Genomic DNA, 18,888 nt, shown 5'->3' with positions numbered 1-18,888 from the left:
AAACTTAATTGGTTCCCAGACAGAGCGTGTAAGGCAAAAAGTGTGTATCCCAAAAATTAATTTCCCATAGGAAAACATTAAAATGAGAATAATCCGTTCCCCCTATAAAACATAATTTTGTACTTTCTAATGTTCTAAGCCTTAAAACTACACAAAATATACCTTATTTTATGTGTAATAAACGTGCTGTGGTATTATGGTTAAAGAAATAAACTGTACTGTACAATAAAGTCATTTTATTTACCTTTGTGATGGTCGTTAATGGCTTGATGGAATGGAGTGTCCGGTTTCCTCAGCATTAAACACTTGATGAGGAACATAGGCTTCTTTCACCATCTTGAGGAATGATCCCTTGTAGATGCTTTCTCTGTGATAATTGTATCTAGTTCATCAATTGTGATCTGTTTAGCTGGGTTAATAGCGGTTTAGCTGGGTTAATAGCTTTTTGCTAAGTGTACAGATGACTTGTGCTAAGTGTACAGATGACTTCTGCACGTTATTTGTGGAGCCTGATTGATGGGATATTTAACCTTCCAGTCTACACTCTGCTTTTGACCTACCAAAGTTGAAATGGGTCCAAATTTCACTGTTTTCTATCCATTTTCTCACCATTTTACTTGTTTTTTTCCCCTTTTCTTTTTTTTTTTTCAAGCTCTGTCCTCTCTCTTCCGTGTGTGTGTGTGTGTTTTCTCTCTCTCTCTGTCTGCCTGTCTCTTTAATGTTTAACCCCCCCCCCCCCCCCACACACACACACACACTCTGCTGGGTTCTTGACCAATCACGTGACTTTAACCGAAGATGCCATTTTCTTTTTTGGAGAACGGTCTCACTCTCTCTCTGTCTGTAACCCCATCCTCCACTGCTGCGTTCTTGACCAATCACATGGCTTTAACCGACGACTGGGGGAGGGGAATAGACGACAAAAAAAGTCCGCTGCCATTTCCTTGTTTGGAGAACAGGCTGATTCACGAACGACACATCACCCATCGTGGCAGCTCCGTGTATCCCGAAAAATAGTTCGTATGCCAAGGTAAAATTTTCATAAATGTAACGTTCGTAAACCGAAAAGTTCGTAAGCCAAGGGTTCGTAAACCGAGGTCCCACTGTACTTCACAATATCCCATCAAGAGAGAGCAAGTGATTTTTAGAATGAGTGAGCGGGCTACTCGTTGGGGGCGAGATTGTGCCCACTTTGCTGACTCTTGACAACCCTCAAGTCGAGCAATAACAAGGGAAGAGTCTCTGGCGCCAGTTCTTCTTGCTCGTTTCTTGTGGTGAACTGGATTCCAAGGGGCAGACCTGCGAAACAGAAGTCTCAGTTCCCTGACGTCCGTCCGATTCGGACAGGCTTTGCGAGTTTCTGTCCGTGGCGGAAGTGCTACTCTTTTTAGACTTGTGTGCATCTCGCATCTTCAGTAAAGCCTCTTTCACAACTCGGAGCTTCTCCTCCATGTCTGATGCAGTCAAGTGGTCTTCGTCAGAAGGAATGTCGGGGATGTGGCGGAGGAGCTGCTCCTTCATCATCTGAACCATCTCAAGTTGCTCTCTCAGCTGGCAACCCAGCTTCCGAATGACCCTCTCGGCGGCCGCCGCCTTTTCCCTCTTTTTTCGCTGACTTTGACGAAGTTGCATCCTCAGGTCGTCGATGACCTTCCAGTTGGTAACCAGCTTATCAGTGTTGTGCCTCTCTTGGTTTTCAGAGATCTTGATCTTTGTTTTCAGGGTGTGAATCTCGATCCACAGTTGAATTTTGCTGTTTTTCGTTCGGTTACCTTGCAGGTATTCCAGGACGGCAAATTGACTCTTGATTTTACATTTGATGTGCGCTCTTTCCTTCGGGTGACACGATAGGAGACGAACTTTGTTGGCGTTGAGGTCTTTGGTGACATCGGTCACAAGTTTGTCAATGTACGACATGACGTGATAGTCCTGGCCGGAAGCGTACATGTCCGCCATGTTGGTGTTTTTCCCACCCCATCAATAAATAAAAGTAATGAGATAAATGATAATTAATCTAAAAGTAAAATAAATACAAGTAATTGTAAGCACAAATGTGGCAGAATGAATGTCTTTGTTGTGTCACAAAGTAATTGTTGGCATCATAAAGGAATGTGTCACAGTGATTAAGTTAGCTGACTGCTAGGTCATTGTTTTCCAACCTTTCATGAGCCGAGGGACATATTTTACATTCGAAAGTCATTGTCAGCCTCCCTGTGTGGAGTTAGCATGTTCTCCAAGGACCGCGTGGGTTTTTTGAGGGTGTTCCAATTTCCTCCAACATTCGAAAAAAAAATGCATGTCAGCCTTGATTGAACACCCGAAATTGTCCCGAGGTGTAAGTGTGAATGTGGGTGGTAATTTCTGTGTGCTGCTACTATTCAATCAGAGTGTCATCCGTGACACTCTGACGAAGTGGCGAGTGGGCGTCGGCGCTCGGGAAGAGGGTTCTCCGACGCCGGCCAGGGCGAAAGCCGAGGCGGGTCGGCGCTCGGGCCCACGCCGCCACTGCCTCTTTGAGAGTTTTTTCCTTCGGCGTCCGCCTAAGTGTGTGTTGGGCCACCTCTTCTGGCTTCTCCGTTAGCAGGGAGAGCGTTTTTTCAACAACGCGTATGCGTGGGAAGCCGTGCGTATTTGGGTCAGCAGAATGACACAGTAATAAAAATCAATACAAAATATAAAATGATAAAAATTTAGATTTATAATTGAACTGAAAAATTATAATTATTATATAATTGAAAGATATATATATATATATATACACATATATACACACGTATATATATATAGACATATATATATACACAGACATATATACACACATATATATAGATATATATACACACATATATATAAATATATATATACACACATAGATATATAGATATAAATACACATATATATAAGTATATATACACACACACACACACACACACACATATATATATATATATATATATATATATATACACACACACACACACACACACACACACACACACATATATATATATATATATATATACAGTAAAGTCTCGTTATATCGATATCGGTTATATCGATAGTACCGCTTATTACGATACTATTTCTATGAACGCAAGGAGAAAATTACATGCGCGCAGGGTCGGATATATCGATAGTCCCGGTTATATCGATATTTTTTCGGACTCCCGAGAATATCGATATAACGAGACTTTACTGTATGTATATATATATATATATATCCACACACGAGATATCGACGAGCTCATGGTCTTCAAACGAGAGCACGATTTTTCTGACGTCATCATGAAAGCCTTCATCATCGAGTATTTGCATGATGTCACCTCTTCTTAAAACATGGATGAGTCATTCGTAATCACCAGGATTTGACCGTTGTGGCCCACGATGTCACACGCCGGCTTTCTTTCAAAGGTGCTTCAAAAACAAAAATGTATTTGGTTTAACCACAACATGCCCTTATCCCAAAGAACAAATATGAAACACATCTCTGAACACCGAGATCAAATTGGCAAAATGGTGCATAAAACCAAATTCCACATTAGCAAGACGACCTGCAAACCGAGACAAAATTTTAATTCAAAGATGGGTGAACCGGAAAACTTTGATCGGTACCTCGAACAAAAGAAGGTCCAACGCGACGAAGCCATGACGGCCAAGCGGGCGGCTAATTTACAACTGACGGAGGCCATAGCGGCCCAGGAGCAAAAGGTCAAAGGTCTGGAACTGGTCCTTGAAAGACAGAAACTCATCAATGAGAATTTTCGGGACATGGCGGACAAGAAATTGGTCGAGGAAGGAGTCCGTTTTGAGAAGATGAATCGGTACAAACTCATCAAAAATGCAGAAATTAGCAAAATCCAAGAGCAAATCTGGGAGATGAAAAAGGAAATCCCCGAGATTGAGGCGACGCTGAGCAAATATGAGCGCTACAAACGCAGCATTTTCAAACTGGCCTCGGCGGACGGGGGAAAAGATCAGAACGCTCTACCGAATCACGAACAGGTGCTGGAACGGATGGAAAACCTGAGGGAACAAAACCAGTTTTTGCTCCCTTACGCTGTCAAGAACAGCTACGCGCTTCTCGGGCAGCAGCAAAAATTTGAAAACACACGTCAGAAAAATGAAGAGAACCTAGAAAGCCTGCGAGCGGAGATCAGCAGCGTGAAGGCCAAAATTCAAGAGGAGATAAACACATCGTTAAAAATCTCCCAGATGGTGAAGCTCTACAAGGAAAATCGCAACGCCGAGCTGGAGAAGGAATTGGACTCGCTGACCGTCAAGGTGACCAAAGTGTATCGCTCGTGTTCCTCTTCCAGTCATTTCTTGAACCCGTTGAAGAAAATGAAGCACGTGGAGGAGCAGGTGTTCAAGCTCATGTCCAAAATCGACGCCATCCCGAAGGAGCTCATGAAGAAAATGCAAACCAACTTTTATCGCAAGAGAGTGCAGGAGGAGGAACAGCGGATTCAGAGGGAAAGGGAGAACAAAAGGTTGAGGAGATCCAAGATGAGGTCCGAACAGAAATCCAAGGCCAACCCAAAAGACCTCCGTTCCAAACGCGTCATGATACGTTACAAAGTGACCATTCGTCCAAAAGCGGCCGGCAAGAAGGCGCAGGCCGCGGAGAAAAAATTCAAAACCTTCGACGAAGAGATCTGGGACGACGTGCTGCAAGCCGGCGACGGCGCCTGCGTCCTCCTGCCGCGGCTCAACGCCGACAAGGCCAAAACCACCAAGAAGGCCAAGGAGACCAATTACGACATGAAGACACAGCGCAAAAGGGTCGCCAAGGCCACCAAGGTGGCCAAGGTGTCTAAGGTATCCAAGGCCTCCAAGACCGAACGCGAGCCGACCGTCTTGCCGCCCGTTACTGCGAAGGAGAAACCCACCAAAGAACTTGTTCCGCCGCCTTTCCCCATCACACCGCCCATCTTCACCGACCCACTGGGGCAGCTTCGGGCCACCAAACGAGATGCCCCCTCGTTCCGTTCTCAAGGTATCAGCAAATCTTTGCTCCTCCAACTGGGACGGCAACAAATGGGGCCCACGTGGACGTAATCGAGACTCCTGGCAAAGGAGCAGTCGGGGGAAGCGCTCTGGCATTTTTTGGGGCCGTCCGAGTGCGGCAAAGTCATTTTTGGTCGCTGGCTCTTAAAAATTCACAGCATCTTTAAACCAAGAGTACCATCAAGAGGAGTCAAAACCCATCACAAGTGCTTCATGAAGCTTCATTTGTCCATCGCTACTACAAACACAATCCCAATGTAGCTCTGGTGTGATGTTCAGCATAAACATCCATCCATCCACCTATTTTTCCATCCCTTTTATCCTGATAATGGTCGTGAGGGGCGCCGGAGCGTATCCCAGGAATCTTTGGGCATTAGGCGGGGGACACCCTGAACCACTTGCCAGCCAAATCACAGGTCACACAGAGAAAAATGACCATTTGCGCTCACAATCACACTCATAGACAATTCTAGAGTGTTCATTCAGCCTGTCACGCATATTTTTGGAATGTAGGAGGAAACTGGAGTACCCGGAGAAAACCCACATCAATGAATTTTCTTTGAAGCATGCGTTTATTCCCACTGTCAGGTGAATGTGGCTCTCAAAGTAAAGTCTCGTTATATCGATATCTGTTATATCGATAGTACTGCTTATTACGATACTATTTCTATGAACGCAAGGAGAAAATTTACATGCCGCAGGATTGGATATATCGATATTTTTTCCGACTCTCGAGAATATCGATATAACGAGACTTTAGTGTAGTGAAACAGAGCAACCACAACCGCTCCCAAGCAACGCGCTTGCCCCAAACAATGGGGAACACCAAGTGTACGCCAGCTAGAGGTTAGCATCTAAGTTGTCTTGCTACATTTGAGGCAACGGATATGATCATTTAACAGTACCCACAAACATAGCATCTATAAGGAGACTCCAGTGAGGCCTGTCCGCGCTGTATATTTTTGTTCATAAGCAAGGTCATGGCGATGTGCTGACCGTTCTTTGGAACGAAAGGCTCTTCACAATTTTGTGGAGATTTGTTTTTATTCACTGGACGCAAAATGTGAACCTGATTGAAACACTCTTTGACATTTTTTTGGAATGTATTTTTCTGGACTTTTCTGGACTGTATTTTCCGGTGTATTAGGCGTAATGGAGTATAAGGTGCACCCCCAATAAATGGTGTATTTTCAAACTTTTTCCATATATAAGGCACACCGGATTATAAAGCCCACCTTCAATGAATAAAAATGTTTTCCAAATATAAGGCACACAACATTATAAGGTGCTACAGTAGAGCTTGGGGTTACGCACTATTTCTACAGGGGGGATGGAGTCAATGTGTGCTGTTTGTAGTTGCGAGACCTGTTGTGGTTACTTCACATATAAGGTGCACCAGATTATAAATTGCAGGGTCATCTTTTGAAGAAAATCAAAGCTTTTGGGAGTGCCTTATACGCCAGAAAATACCGTACTTGTATCCTAAATTGTTTTCCACTTGTGTGTGCACTTGATTGCAGCTTTGTTGACAATTAAAAAAGGAACTAAATACCAACAAAAAATGGCAAAACATCTCATGACTTGAGGTTTCTTTATTATTTTGCCACAATATAACATCACACATCATTCAGAAGAATATACATATATATAAAAATAAACAAAATGGAGCAAAATCATCTCGGGCCTGGAAAACCAAAATGAATCCTCCCAGAGAGAAAGAGAAACCACTGTCACCGGGATAACAAATTACAGTACAAAGATCACGAGATCTCACACACGCACACAAACACGCACGAATGCAATTTATTGTGAAACGTCAATGGCACTTGTTTGAAGCTTACAGGAACCCCATTGGTGAAAATGGTTACGTCGCACCCCCACCCCCATTCCCACCCACCCGGACATATTTAGTGATTTCAAAATGTATTGAAACAAACACAAACTATCAAGGAATGTATATCGCATATGGCGAATAGTAGCGCTCACTTATGTGATAACATGGCAACAATTATATTGAGAATTCAACCATGTTTCAGAATCATACGGTTCGCGGTTAACAAGATTGTAGAATATTCATTTTAAGATGATCGTTACGTTTCAAGAGGAAGGGGAGTGTGTTTAACAAGTCTATTGGATGCTAAAAAAAGCATTGGGACATAAATGGTCTCACTTCATTCACGGCACAAACTCAGCAAACGAAAAGGGCAGCGCGGTCACGAAAAGAAGCCATGCACGTCGACCCGATTAAATCACACGTTTCGGAGAGAGAGGGAGAGCAAACACATGCATGACAGCTTGAAAGCACAGACGTTTTGGGGGCTCATACAACAGTTAATCTTCTTTTCGGTTTTTTTTTTTTTGAAATACACCAAGATTGTCCACAACGTTTGGTACTGTTACTTAAAATGAAAGCCGAGGGGATATCACATCAACCATTGACTTCTTCCAAAACGATTTTTTTGTCAAGACAAATAGCAACACGTTGAATATTAAAACACGTTTCCGATCAAAATTCCACTTCACAATAATTGTACGCATGCGGTTGGTAGTTTGAAGGTTTTTTCTTTCTTTCAAAGAAATGTATTTTGTCGCGAAGGGAGAGATGGGCAAGTGAAGCTTCATGAAGCACATGTGATAATTTATTATTCTTCAAGATGGCAATCTTGGTTTAAAGAGGCAGTGGGTTTTTAAGACAACTAACCTTCGTATTTAAACCAAGAGCACAATCTGGAGGTGAAAAAAAAATCACAAGTGCTTCATGAAGCTTCGTTTTCCCATCACTATGCAAAGATGTGATATTCTTACATGTTTACATTTGCACGGCTATTCTCTCGCGACGATCTCACGATACACAGTTTGGACTTCACGTTACGCACTCACCCAATTCAAATCCCAGGCGATAAAAGACACAATTCAAATCATCCTGGAGATATAATTTTTTTGTTTGTTGCTTTAATGTGCATTTTAGAACAAGGCTGCGTCAGTCCCGGTGTGATTCGATGGCTCATTCAGCCTCTCGTGGCGAAATCAGACAACAGGCAAATCACCTTTAGGCAAAGACCAAGTGCTGCTGGTCCAACAGGCAGAGGGTGAAGTTGTTAATTGGTCCAATGGCGCTGAGTGACATGGCGTTGTCCCGCCCCCAGAGGAGGTTGGGCCCAAACACCACAGCCAGGTTGCTGTTGGTCATCTTATTCACGTCACTGTTGGCCGTTACCTGTTCCAGCACAAAGCAGCACGGCATTTAGCTCTTGGTAGTCATGGACAAGTGAAGCTCCATGAGGCATTTATGATAGTTTTTGACTCCTCTAGATGGCACTCTTGGATAAAAAATGCAGTGGATTTTTAACATGTTTCCTTTGCACTAACCTTCATATTTAAACCAAAAGTACCATCTGGAGGAGTAAAAAAATATCACAAGTGCTTCATGAAGCTTCGTTTTCCCATACATGAGGCCAATTGACTGTGACGTGTCACCTATCACTCAGGGAGGTGACCGTGGAGAGGAAGCATGGCGGGGATACTCAAATGTTGCTGTGTAAAGCAGTTTTAGGTTTCATGTTATTCATTTTGGCATTTGTGTAAAAGGTTGCGTCAGGGCAGAATTGCTTTTGCTGTCACAAATTGATGTTTCAGATGACAATATTGTCCCAAATTAAATAATGCTCAAATCGGTAATCTTCCGGGTCAAAAAACTTTACTGTAAGTTGAAGGTCAAACAAGGGTGAAGTTGCAGATAATGACGGTTCAGCAGTTCTACCATACCTGTGCCAGAAACGTGATTAGGTATCTAAGCGTGGCGTAGTTCTCCTCCGGCAGCGACTCCACCAACGTTTTCATGACAGTCACCTGACTGTCAGCGGGCACGGCTTGAAATAAACAAAGCCTGCAGTGAGCGAGGACCCCCACAGGGGCACACCGGGACGGCATTTTGAACGATGCGTGGCAAACCCACAGGCAAAATTGACAATGTCGTTGTAGAGCTGGTAGGTCAGAAGCGGCTCGGGCAGCTCCCTTAGGAACTTCTTCAAGATCACCGCCGCCAAATGGACATCTTCCATCTCTCGGAAGTTGACCGCTTCGCCTGCAGCAACGAAAAATAAACGGAAGTTGTAAGGACTCGTTTTGGTGTTTTCATGGCACTGTCGGCATGCGATAATAACAATATGCTAATTACTTTTTTGATTTTTAAGGCATTCTCAAAAAGGAATTTGGGGGTTAAACTAACACCTGTCTGTTCGGACATTAGGGATATGAAAACGAAGCTTCATGAAGCACATGATATTTTTGGACTCCTCCAGATGGTGCTCTTGGTTTAAATAAGATGTTTAGTGTAAAGGAAATGTCTTAAAAATGAACTTTTAAACCAATAATGCCATCGAGAGGAGTCAAAAACTCACAGTTGCTTCATGAAGCTTCAGTTGCTCATCACTCATGGACACTGTTGGTTCGCGTAGATATCGGTCATTGTTTAAAATGCGATGTCTAATCAATGTCATGACACATTGCGGGTCTTGAGACATCCACATGGAAAACACGTGATTTTATATTCGTGTTTTGAGATGCAAGATAAAATAAAATTGCAAAATTGAAAACGCTTGCGACCTGAGTTATATCGGAGTTGAATCTCCTTCACCAAAGTCACATTAGCAGAACGTCGGAAGATTCCCTCGATCTCCAGACCTGACAAAAAGGACAAAAAGACCAAATTGAGACCAAAACAAAACTCTTTCAAGATGCCATTTTGTTTTGGGCTTCGGTCACGTCACCTTGCTCTGACAGGAAGCTTATAGTGTTTCTCATGACAATCGGAACAGGATCTCCATCTGGACTCCTCTTCTTCAACCTGACGGACAGAAAAACACACGTTTCTATTCAGTGTCGTGCTTTTGACGCGGGCAAGTGACGTTTGAATTCGGTGAAAGAGGTTACTTGCAATTCAAGGGGGACCCCGAAGACCTGATCGGGCAGAGGAGGACTTCGAGGAGGGGACACGGGAGGTATGGAGGTCGGCTTCAGGGAGGCTTTTAGCTTGTTGTCGTATCTGCGCACGTGAAAGAAACATAGCCGTCCACTCGGTATTCGGGTGATTGCCGTGTTGTTTTTTTTATTCCGGGCCACAAATGAATGAGTTCTTACTCTTTGACACGGGCTGGAATGACGAGCTGCTCGCACTTGACCACGTCCTCCAGCTCACTCAGATAACTCACGTAGTTGAGTTTCCTTCCAAATTTGAAACTAGATGGACCACCCCCCCCAAAAAAAAATTAAAAAATAATAATAATAATTCCACAGATGGCAAATCTCTCAGTGTGCAATCCAACAAAGTACCTGATGATAGGTTTGAAGAGGATCAGCAAAGTCTTGATAAACATGGTGGGATGGACAATATACAAGGCTTTGATATTCTTCTTATACCTGCCATATAAAAACGACAATTACTGCAGAATATAAATCGACAAATAAAATCTGATTCCCGTCGAGGCCGATACTACACGGCATGCAAACTCACTTTCGGTCAAACTCCCTGTAAGCGTCCCGCAGCCAGCTGAGTGACGGCTTGTTCTCACTGGTCAGCCCGTGGTGGAAGTAGATGAGGGTGTAGTCGCTTTCAACGTACTGGTCCAAGGTTCCTTTCAGGTACCTAAAAGGACAAAACCAGATAAGGATACACGAAAACATGTGTTTGGGGAAAAACATAGCTCGGGCTAACTCACATCAGCAATTTGTGATGATCCAGTTGGTGCTGTGGGGGCATCCTGCAGGCGTTAAAGACGATCACTTTCCTGCCAAAGTGGTCATCGCCTATAAGGCGACGAGAGAAGGAAAAAAAAGCATAAAAACAGTGGGCAACGGCAAGAGGTTGAAATCCGCAAAACGTTTTCCGGTAGCCGACTCGAGCAAGCAGGTGAAGTCCTACTGACCAGCGACTTCGATGATTTGATGGCGAGCGATGTCATAGAAGGGGTGGTCCCAGGGCAGGTGGGGGGAACTGGCATCAAAGTGCTGGGAGATGTGCGTCTCTGGTATCAACGCACAAACACAAACGATGAGCAGAGCTTGGGTACAATTTCAAAAGGTCAAAAGAAAATTGTTGATGATGTGGGTGAATGCTGGAATAATTTTAAAACTGTATATGCATCAATCCATTCATGGATCCATCCATCCACCCAATCGCAATCTTCACTCCAGCCAGCCATAAACCATCCACTCCCAATCATCCATCCATCCATCCATCCATCCATCCATCCATCCATCCATCCATCCATCCAAATCTTCCAATCATTAATCAGTCTGTCCTTCCACCCACCCACCCTTCCATCCAATCCTAATCATGCAAACATCCATCCATCCAAACCCACCTGACCCATCCCTCCATCCATCAAATCTCAATCATCCATCCATCTGTCCATCCATCCACCCAATCCCAACCATCCATCAATCCCAATCTTCCAATCATCCATCCATCTGTCCTTCTACCCACCAATCCATCCACCCATCCAATCCTAATCATGCAAACATCCATCCATCCAAACCCTCCTAACCCATCCACCCCTCCATCAAATCCCAATCATCCATCCGTCTGTCCATCCATCGATCCATCCATCAATTTTCCGATCTGGTTATCCTCACAAAAATGGTGAGACGGCTAACCCAGTCCCATTTTTTTCAACCTATCATCCTAAAAGGGTTGTGGTTGCATTTTGGGTGTGCAGTTACCTCAAATTTCCTTCCTATTGTCTGCCTCAGATCTTGTTTGTTCAGTTTTGAATGAACTGATTGTAGTGAAAAGCACGATGCATGAAGACGGCTGTGCTCAGCACTTGATACCTTCGCTCGATATCGATTTACTCGATGACAGAGTCATTTGCAAATCAAATGTGAATGTGTAAAACGCAAGAGAGTCTGCAATGACGGGGTATTGCGACTTTATCGGAATGTTGTAGAAGTGATCATTTGGAAACGTAAAGACTGGGCAAGGAATTTCATGTTATTGATCGGTTTCCGACTGTTCAATAATTGTTGAGAATTACTGTGAGGAATTGGTGACTTCCCATATATATATATATATATATATATATATATATATATATATATATATATATATATATATATATATATATATATATATATATATATATATATATATATATATATATATTATAACAACATATTATATATGTTGTTTTTATGTTACTTCCGGGTTGAGTGAACGCTGGCGCGTGTGGCTGCCACTGCTGACCCGCAGAAAAAATATCCTGTGACTGTAGTGTCCTTGAGAATTTTGAAAGGCGCTTATAAATGAAATGAATTATTATTATTATTATTATTATTATTATTATTATTATTATTATTATTATTATTATTATTATTATTATTATTATTATTATATTATATTATTATATTATTTTATTATATTATTATATTATTATTATATTATTATAAACAGCTTCTTCCCCCAAGCCATTAACTCTTTGAACTCTTTCAACAGTAGCCAAAATGGAACTGTATAGTGCCACTTAGCAGTTTTTTTTTTTTGACGACGATACTAGTGCAGCGTGTTGTACCGGAAACAAATTCCTTGTGTGTTCTACATACTTGGCAATAAAGATGATTCTGATTCTGATTATTATTATTATTATTATTATTATAGATTATTATCATGATCTAGTAAGAATACCCCCCAAAAAATAATAACAAACAAGCAAATAAATAACTAGGTCATTGGGAGCTAGCCTAAGCAGATTTTCAAAACGTCATGGAGATTCACTTTTCATTGGTCAATAGTGATGGGCAAGTGAAGCTTCATGAAACACTTGGGAATAATTTTTTTGGACTCCTCTAGATGGGACACGATGCATTTTTAAGACATTTCCTTTGCACAAAGCATTATATTTAAACCAATAGTACCACCTGGTGGGGTCAAAAAAGATCGAGAGTGCTTCATGAAGCTTCATTTTCCCATGACTATTGATCAGTCAGCAACTTGAAGCACAGGTTCGATTGACAGATATTTATTATCCTGACACGGATCTTATAGATGGAAAAGGCGGATGTAATTGAGGATGTTTAAGTGGGAAGGGTGGTTGTGTAAGAAGCTCCAGTTGACGCCGGTATATACACACTGCAAAACGACATCCAAAAAATGGCACCAGTGAAGAGATACGCTTACCAAACACAGTTTAATCCACAAACTATCAGTTACGGGGAGGACCGTGGGAATCGAGCAGCTACGAGAGAACTCAAGGTCAACTAATCTATGGCACTTGGTGCTTTTTGTCTTATGAAATAGCGCCACAGAAGAGCCAGACGACTTCCACTTTGTTGCCAATGACAAAATTACTCCACTCACCCGACTTGCTGAGAGCGGATTCATCCGCCGGCCATTGCTGGTCCTCCAAAGTGGCCAGCTTGAGGTGGCTCAGCTGCGCCGTTGTCGGTTCCTCGCTCAAGTCCACGAGCAGCTCAGAAGACATTGCAGACGGAAGGATGTTGCAGCACGCAAGCAATCAATGCAAAAGGACACTTTACACACAAACACACACATGCAGACACAAACATACACACACACTAATAGCACATTGAATCCTGGAAGAGACATATATATATGATGCATATATATAAGATACATATGGCCATGAACAGGGTCAAGTGCATTTGATCTTCTCATTTAAACTGCTTGTACGAGATTTAATCTTGAGCAGCGCAGTTACAGTATACGTGGCCGTAACCGTAATAATATACAGCCTACGTTATTTGGCAACAAATCCTTGACCTGGTCACTCTACAAACTAGTGATGGGAAAACAAAGCTTCATGAAGCATAAGAGATATTTTTTGACTCCTCCAGATGGTGCTCTTGGTTAGAATATGAATGTCTTTAAAATCCACTGCAACTTTATACTAAGAGTGCCATCCAGAGTAGTCAAAACCTATAACAAGTGCTTCATGAAGCTTCATTTGCCCATCACTACTACAAACGAAATCCCAGTGTAGCTCTGATGTAGTTTTCAGCATAAAAATGCATCCATCCATATATTTTACAATCCCCCTTATCCTGACAAGGGTCGAGGTGGTGCTGGGGCCCATCCTAGTCGTTTTAGGCGAGAAGGGGGGGACACACCTTGAATGGGTTGGCAGCCAATCGCAGGGGACACACAGACAAACAACCGTTTACACTAACACTCACACCTAGGGTCAATTTGGAGTGTTCAAGCAGCTTGCCGTGCAGGTTTTTGGAATATGGGAGGAAATTGGAGTAACCGGAGAAAACCCACACAGGCCCAGGAGAACATTGACACGCCACACAGGAATGTCGGAGGTACAATGGAACCCAGGATCCTTGCACCGCGAGGCCAATGTGTGAACCAGTTGACACAGCATATAAATTTGCTTATATGTAATCAAGATTCATTTATTATTTGTGTTTGTTTAAAAAACTACGAGAAAGAGGACCTTGAAAAAAATACTTGGTTAAATCTCATTCACAATATTGTTGTCGAAATCAGATTATTTTTCAAAACATTTCAGACGCATGATAAGATGACCCATTTTATCTTTGCAATGGCGGAATTTTGTACACAGCACGCCTGCCATTTTGCAAGTGTAGAGAGCAAAGCGGCCAATGACCGATTGGATCTTGTCCAGTGCTTTTATCACAACTTCAGCCCACACCCTGACAACATACACATACTGTACAATTTACAACCCCCATTAACACACAACACACTGTAAGCAGCCTGCAATGTGGCCTAATGCTGGTTGACAGAACATTGCCTTAAAAATAAATGCTGTTGCTAACCAGCAGGAAGAGGCCATGTCACTGCTGCCGGCCAACCACACACGAGCGCATCTGTGTGGTTGGTGACACAACACAAACATCCTCCTACAGCCAAACATGCGTCGATCAGCGACTAATGCGATGAAGGACATTTGTATTATATGTATCTAAAATGCAACCAAAAAATAAACAAATGCACTCATGGGAAAAAACTGATTATTAAAGAACAATCTTGAATTGAGATTGCTTCAAGATGTTCGTCCAGCCATTTTCTAACCTTCTCCACATTTGGGAAGCAAGTGAACAGTAGCTGATGCCAGGAAACACATACACGCTGGACATTCTGTGTTTGCTTTCCACATTCCACATACATGTACATGCATTTTACCTTCAAGGTTCTTAACGATAAACATGAATGTGGTTTTAGCCTAGCCAGTCCATGGGGGTAACTCGTTTCTCATCCAAAGTAAGGACAGACTCGAGCTCACCTTCTACTGAACAAGGTCAAGCACCATAGAAGTAAGACGGATGGATGATTGATGGATAGATGACTACTTTCCGGTTCAACATCCGGTCCTAATCCACACCTAGTGCGGAATATTTTATTCTCCTGCAATTCAGTTTAAAAACACCAAAATCGGAATTAAATGTCAGGCGTCGACAAAACGGTGTCACGCACGAGTAGAAGGAAACAAATCAAATGACGCTGACGTCCACTTCCAGTGCAAAAGCTAATGAAGCTAACTTGAGAAATCTTAGCTTGTAAACACAGAAGAACGCTGCAACCCAGATAACAAACACATATTAATTTATATTTAATTATCAGGTACCATCGTTTCCTACTCATGCTTTCAGAAGATTGTTGATGATTAGAGCTTTAAAAAAAATCTTAAAATGGTCGAATATCATTTTGGTCATGTAATCATAACAAAAGCGTGCCAGCAACGGTGCGAACTCGATTTCGTCATGTTCATATTGAAACAATTATACAAAGAATACTAATAATAATAAGCAATAATGCGGTGTTTTTATTCACCTGAAGATTTTTGTGACGTCTTAGCTTGCAGCAGTAGGAACGCACACAAACGGCGTTACACTTTTTCCGCTTCTGCGCTTTCAAAATAAAGGTAGAGTTATTTCCGGGTCCGTCATGTGGGACACTTTCAAGATAAAAGTTATGTAAATACGAGTGCGACCTCTCGAGGTCTGACTGAGAAATTACAGTATCTTAGTTCCGCCTCAAGTGATCGAAGGAAAAATGAGAAAAAAATTGAACCTGGCAAAATAAATGAAGTTACTATCTCTCTCTCTCTCTCTCTCTCTCTCTCTCTCTCTCTCTCTCTCTCTCTCTCTCTCTCTCTCTCTCTCTCTCTCTCTCTCTCTCTCTCTCTCTCTCTCTCTCTCTCTCTCTTCTCTCTCCATCACTCTATCACTCTCTTTCTTTCTTTCTTTCTTTCTTCCTTTCTTTCTTTCTTTCTTTCTTCCTTCCTTCCTTCCATCCGTACATCCTGCTAGCTAGCTACCTATCTATCTAGCTAAATTGTCCTGCCGTGTAATTGTGAGCAGGAATGGTTGTTTGTCAATACGTGCAATACAATTTTATTGTACTGTATTTAATTGTTGAAATTTTGACTCATAAACTGTGACTAAAAACACATATTTTGAGTCCTTTAAGTCGATGAGAAGGTTTCTTCAGCCTTCATATGTACTTCTTTGAAGGTGTCGGACGTTTCGCTTCTTATCCAAGAGGTTTCGCCAGCGAACTAAAATGTCAGTTTAGTTTGCTGACGAAGCCTTTTGGATAAGAAGCGAAACGTCCGACACCCTCAAAAGAAGTATTGATGATGGCAGAAGAAACCGTCGGATCGATGGACCACTCCTGTACGACTGAGAGCTTACACAGACGTGAGCCCTGTAGGTTTCTTATAATTCATTCGTCATGATACGCTGGCATTCATAACGCTTTTATTTATTGGATTCGGCATTTTAGTCCCGCCACAGTAAGAAACATTGTTACAGCAGTGAAATGTTTATCATTGTTTTAGGAATCCTGGTATCAGAACTTACAACACAGGACAGAAAAAAAATGTGACTGATTAAAGGAAGGGGAGGGCACGCGAGTGGAATTTCCCATTTTTCTGCATAGCTGGTGTTGCAGTTTTACGTCAAATTTCCTGATATTGAGTAACTGAAATGGTGGTTAAACTGGCCGTTTAAAAAGCAGTGCGAGGAACAAGAAGTCGGAGAAGCAAAAGCAATTGGAAACAATATTCCACACTGTGTCTCATTGAGGTAATGTAAAAATACCACTTCACGTGTCTTTTTAATCGTGTGTCTGTCTGTTTGCTATTCTTATAGCGAATATATCTCGCCTGCACAGTTTTTTTTTTAAGTTGTGTGTTTTAAATGGTCCATGTTCTGCAACAGTTAGACACACTTGACTTGTAGTATCTCACAGGCATGGGCGTCGGTCAGATCACACTGCCGTTAAACCTCAACTGTATTGGTAGCAGCATAATGAGGGAAGTTAAAAATTGTGGTAGTTAGGGGAGGTGTGATTTAGGACAATGCCGACAAGCAGAAATAGATTAAAAAATGCATATACATAAGTTGAATGTATAATCATAAAATTGTATCGAAGGAGCCCATTGAAAAAAATGCAAAGGTTTACAACGTTTCATTTAGTTACTTATTTGTTTATTTATTTATTTATTTATTTTTAATGGAATAGGAGCTGTTGTCATTCAACGTTGGTATTTTTTATTTTTTTTCATCTTCCCAGTGACGTAAAACACCCACCGTTGACTTTCTGCCATTTCTTTTATTATTTTCAAATAAACATCCACGGCTTAAACTTGCACAATAGCGTACACTCAAAAAAATCAACTGAGTCAACCTATACGTAGCTTATCTTTTTTTTTTTTTTTTCTTCAGGCTCATACCTGAGGCTGTGTCTGCGGGTCCTTCCTCTTCTTACCAGTGCATACCTTTCTTCCATAGTCCAAATGGCCACTCTTGGTCAACAATGTGTCTTTATTTCTGTCATTCAGTAACAGAAAAGGTAAAGCAGATTATGGTTGTCAAAACAAAAAACAAACAAACAAAAAAAAAACAATACAAATGTTTATAACTACAGCAATCAGAAAAACAGGAAGTCAAACATGGACCGGCCACAAAGAATAATAGGAGTCATGCGATAGGACAAAAAAACATTGTAAGAAAAACATTGCGATGTATTTAAAGAGGAACCAAGGCCTACATTTTCTTTGCAACGTGTTCAGTGTGCCCCCACCAGTGTAACCCTGCCAGTGCGAGTAATCGTCCAGGTGTTGAATCAGTACTTTAGCTTTGTTGAAGTATCACCAGATCCTAAAAACTTCATACCACCACTGTCATTAATAATTTTGAGATGACAAACAAATGTATGATGAGATACAAGGTTGTTGCATACAAAAGTGTCTTCCGTTTGCACAAACCTCCCCGTTTCGAATTTACAGTGTTGGCAGTGATGATGAAAGTCGCCATGTGTGCCGTTTTCCTCCTGCTGGCTTTATCTCAAGGTATGAACATTTTAATCTAGCACACTGACCGTGAGTTGATTCACCATGACGTAAATATCAAGTTATGACTCAAAATGTTCAAAATGGAGCCTTCTAATGTTGTTACTTTGTTTTTTCAGCCATGGCACTAAAGTGTCACTACTGTTTCTCAAAGGGCAGCGATCTCTGTGAGTCGACGAGCATTCAGACATGTTCCGGATCCGCTGATGCCTGTGGCGCAGTTATTCTTCAAGGAATTATAAGTAAGTTCATTTTTTTTGTAGATGCTCATAGAAGTTTTAGGGCGGTCAGAATCTTTTTGAGATGTTCTGACATACAACCAAAATAACAAAAGAAAAAAAAGGCCATTCATTACTTGACTTTAGCTATTGTTAATGGCGTCGCCTGCTGGTAGAAGGCGAAACAGTAAAAACGCTTGAGACGCCACAATATGGTGTCAAAGCACAACTGTATTTTTCATCTTCATACAGTACTTCGAATCAAACCTCTGAAGATGGAGGGCACTGATTCGCTGTGGCGACCCCTTGAAATGAAAAGCCGA

General features: G+C 41.9%; 1 protein-coding gene across 2 annotated transcripts; it reads right to left on the bottom strand.

Annotated features, from left to right (window-relative positions):
• Nucleotides 1-6,584: 6,584 nt before the first annotated feature.
• On the bottom strand, nt 6,585-15,904 carry arhgap1 (Rho GTPase activating protein 1). Of its 2 annotated transcripts, none has more exons than XM_089008678.1 (13): nt 15,824-15,904; nt 13,361-13,596; nt 10,932-11,030; nt 10,725-10,812; nt 10,520-10,651; nt 10,339-10,425; nt 10,147-10,245; nt 9,944-10,051; nt 9,777-9,853; nt 9,613-9,690; nt 8,963-9,091; nt 8,773-8,876; nt 6,585-8,224 (listed from the first exon to the last, which is right to left on the bottom strand). In XM_089008678.1, exons 2-13 carry the CDS (start codon nt 13,482-13,484, stop codon nt 8,057-8,059), a joined length of 1,293 nt encoding a protein of 430 aa, XP_088864804.1. In that variant the 5' UTR covers nt 13,485-13,596; nt 15,824-15,904; the 3' UTR covers nt 6,585-8,056. The 2 variants fall into 2 exon arrangements, with proteins under 2 accessions (XP_088864804.1, XP_088864810.1); XM_089008684.1 differs by lacking the exon at nt 15,824-15,904 and adding an exon at nt 15,276-15,397.
• Between the last annotated feature and the right edge of the window lie 2,984 nt (nt 15,905-18,888).

This window comes from Hippocampus bargibanti, linkage group LG01, assembly GCF_051943395.1.
Source record: "Hippocampus bargibanti isolate YZ-2025 linkage group LG01, ASM5194339v1, whole genome shotgun sequence".
NCBI lineage: Eukaryota > Metazoa > Chordata > Actinopteri > Syngnathiformes > Syngnathidae > Hippocampus > Hippocampus bargibanti.
This window is presented reverse-complemented; position numbering and strand designations above follow the sequence as displayed.

What these genes read in the sequence shown, in the direction of transcription:
- arhgap1 (XM_089008678.1), bottom strand. Translation starts at nt 13,484, where the DNA reads ATGTCTTCTGAGCTGCTCGTGGACTTGAGCGAGGAACCGACAACGGCG. An exon ending in TCAAATCATCGAAGTCGCTG is followed by an intron (nt 10,813 to 10,931) that starts GTCAGTAGGACT and finishes GTCGCCTTATAG; the next exon opens with GCGATGACCACTTTGGCAGG. An exon ending in TCAACTCCGATATAACTCAG is followed by an intron (nt 9,092 to 9,612) that starts GTCGCAAGCGTT and finishes TCGTTGCTGCAG; the next exon opens with GCGAAGCGGTCAACTTCCGA.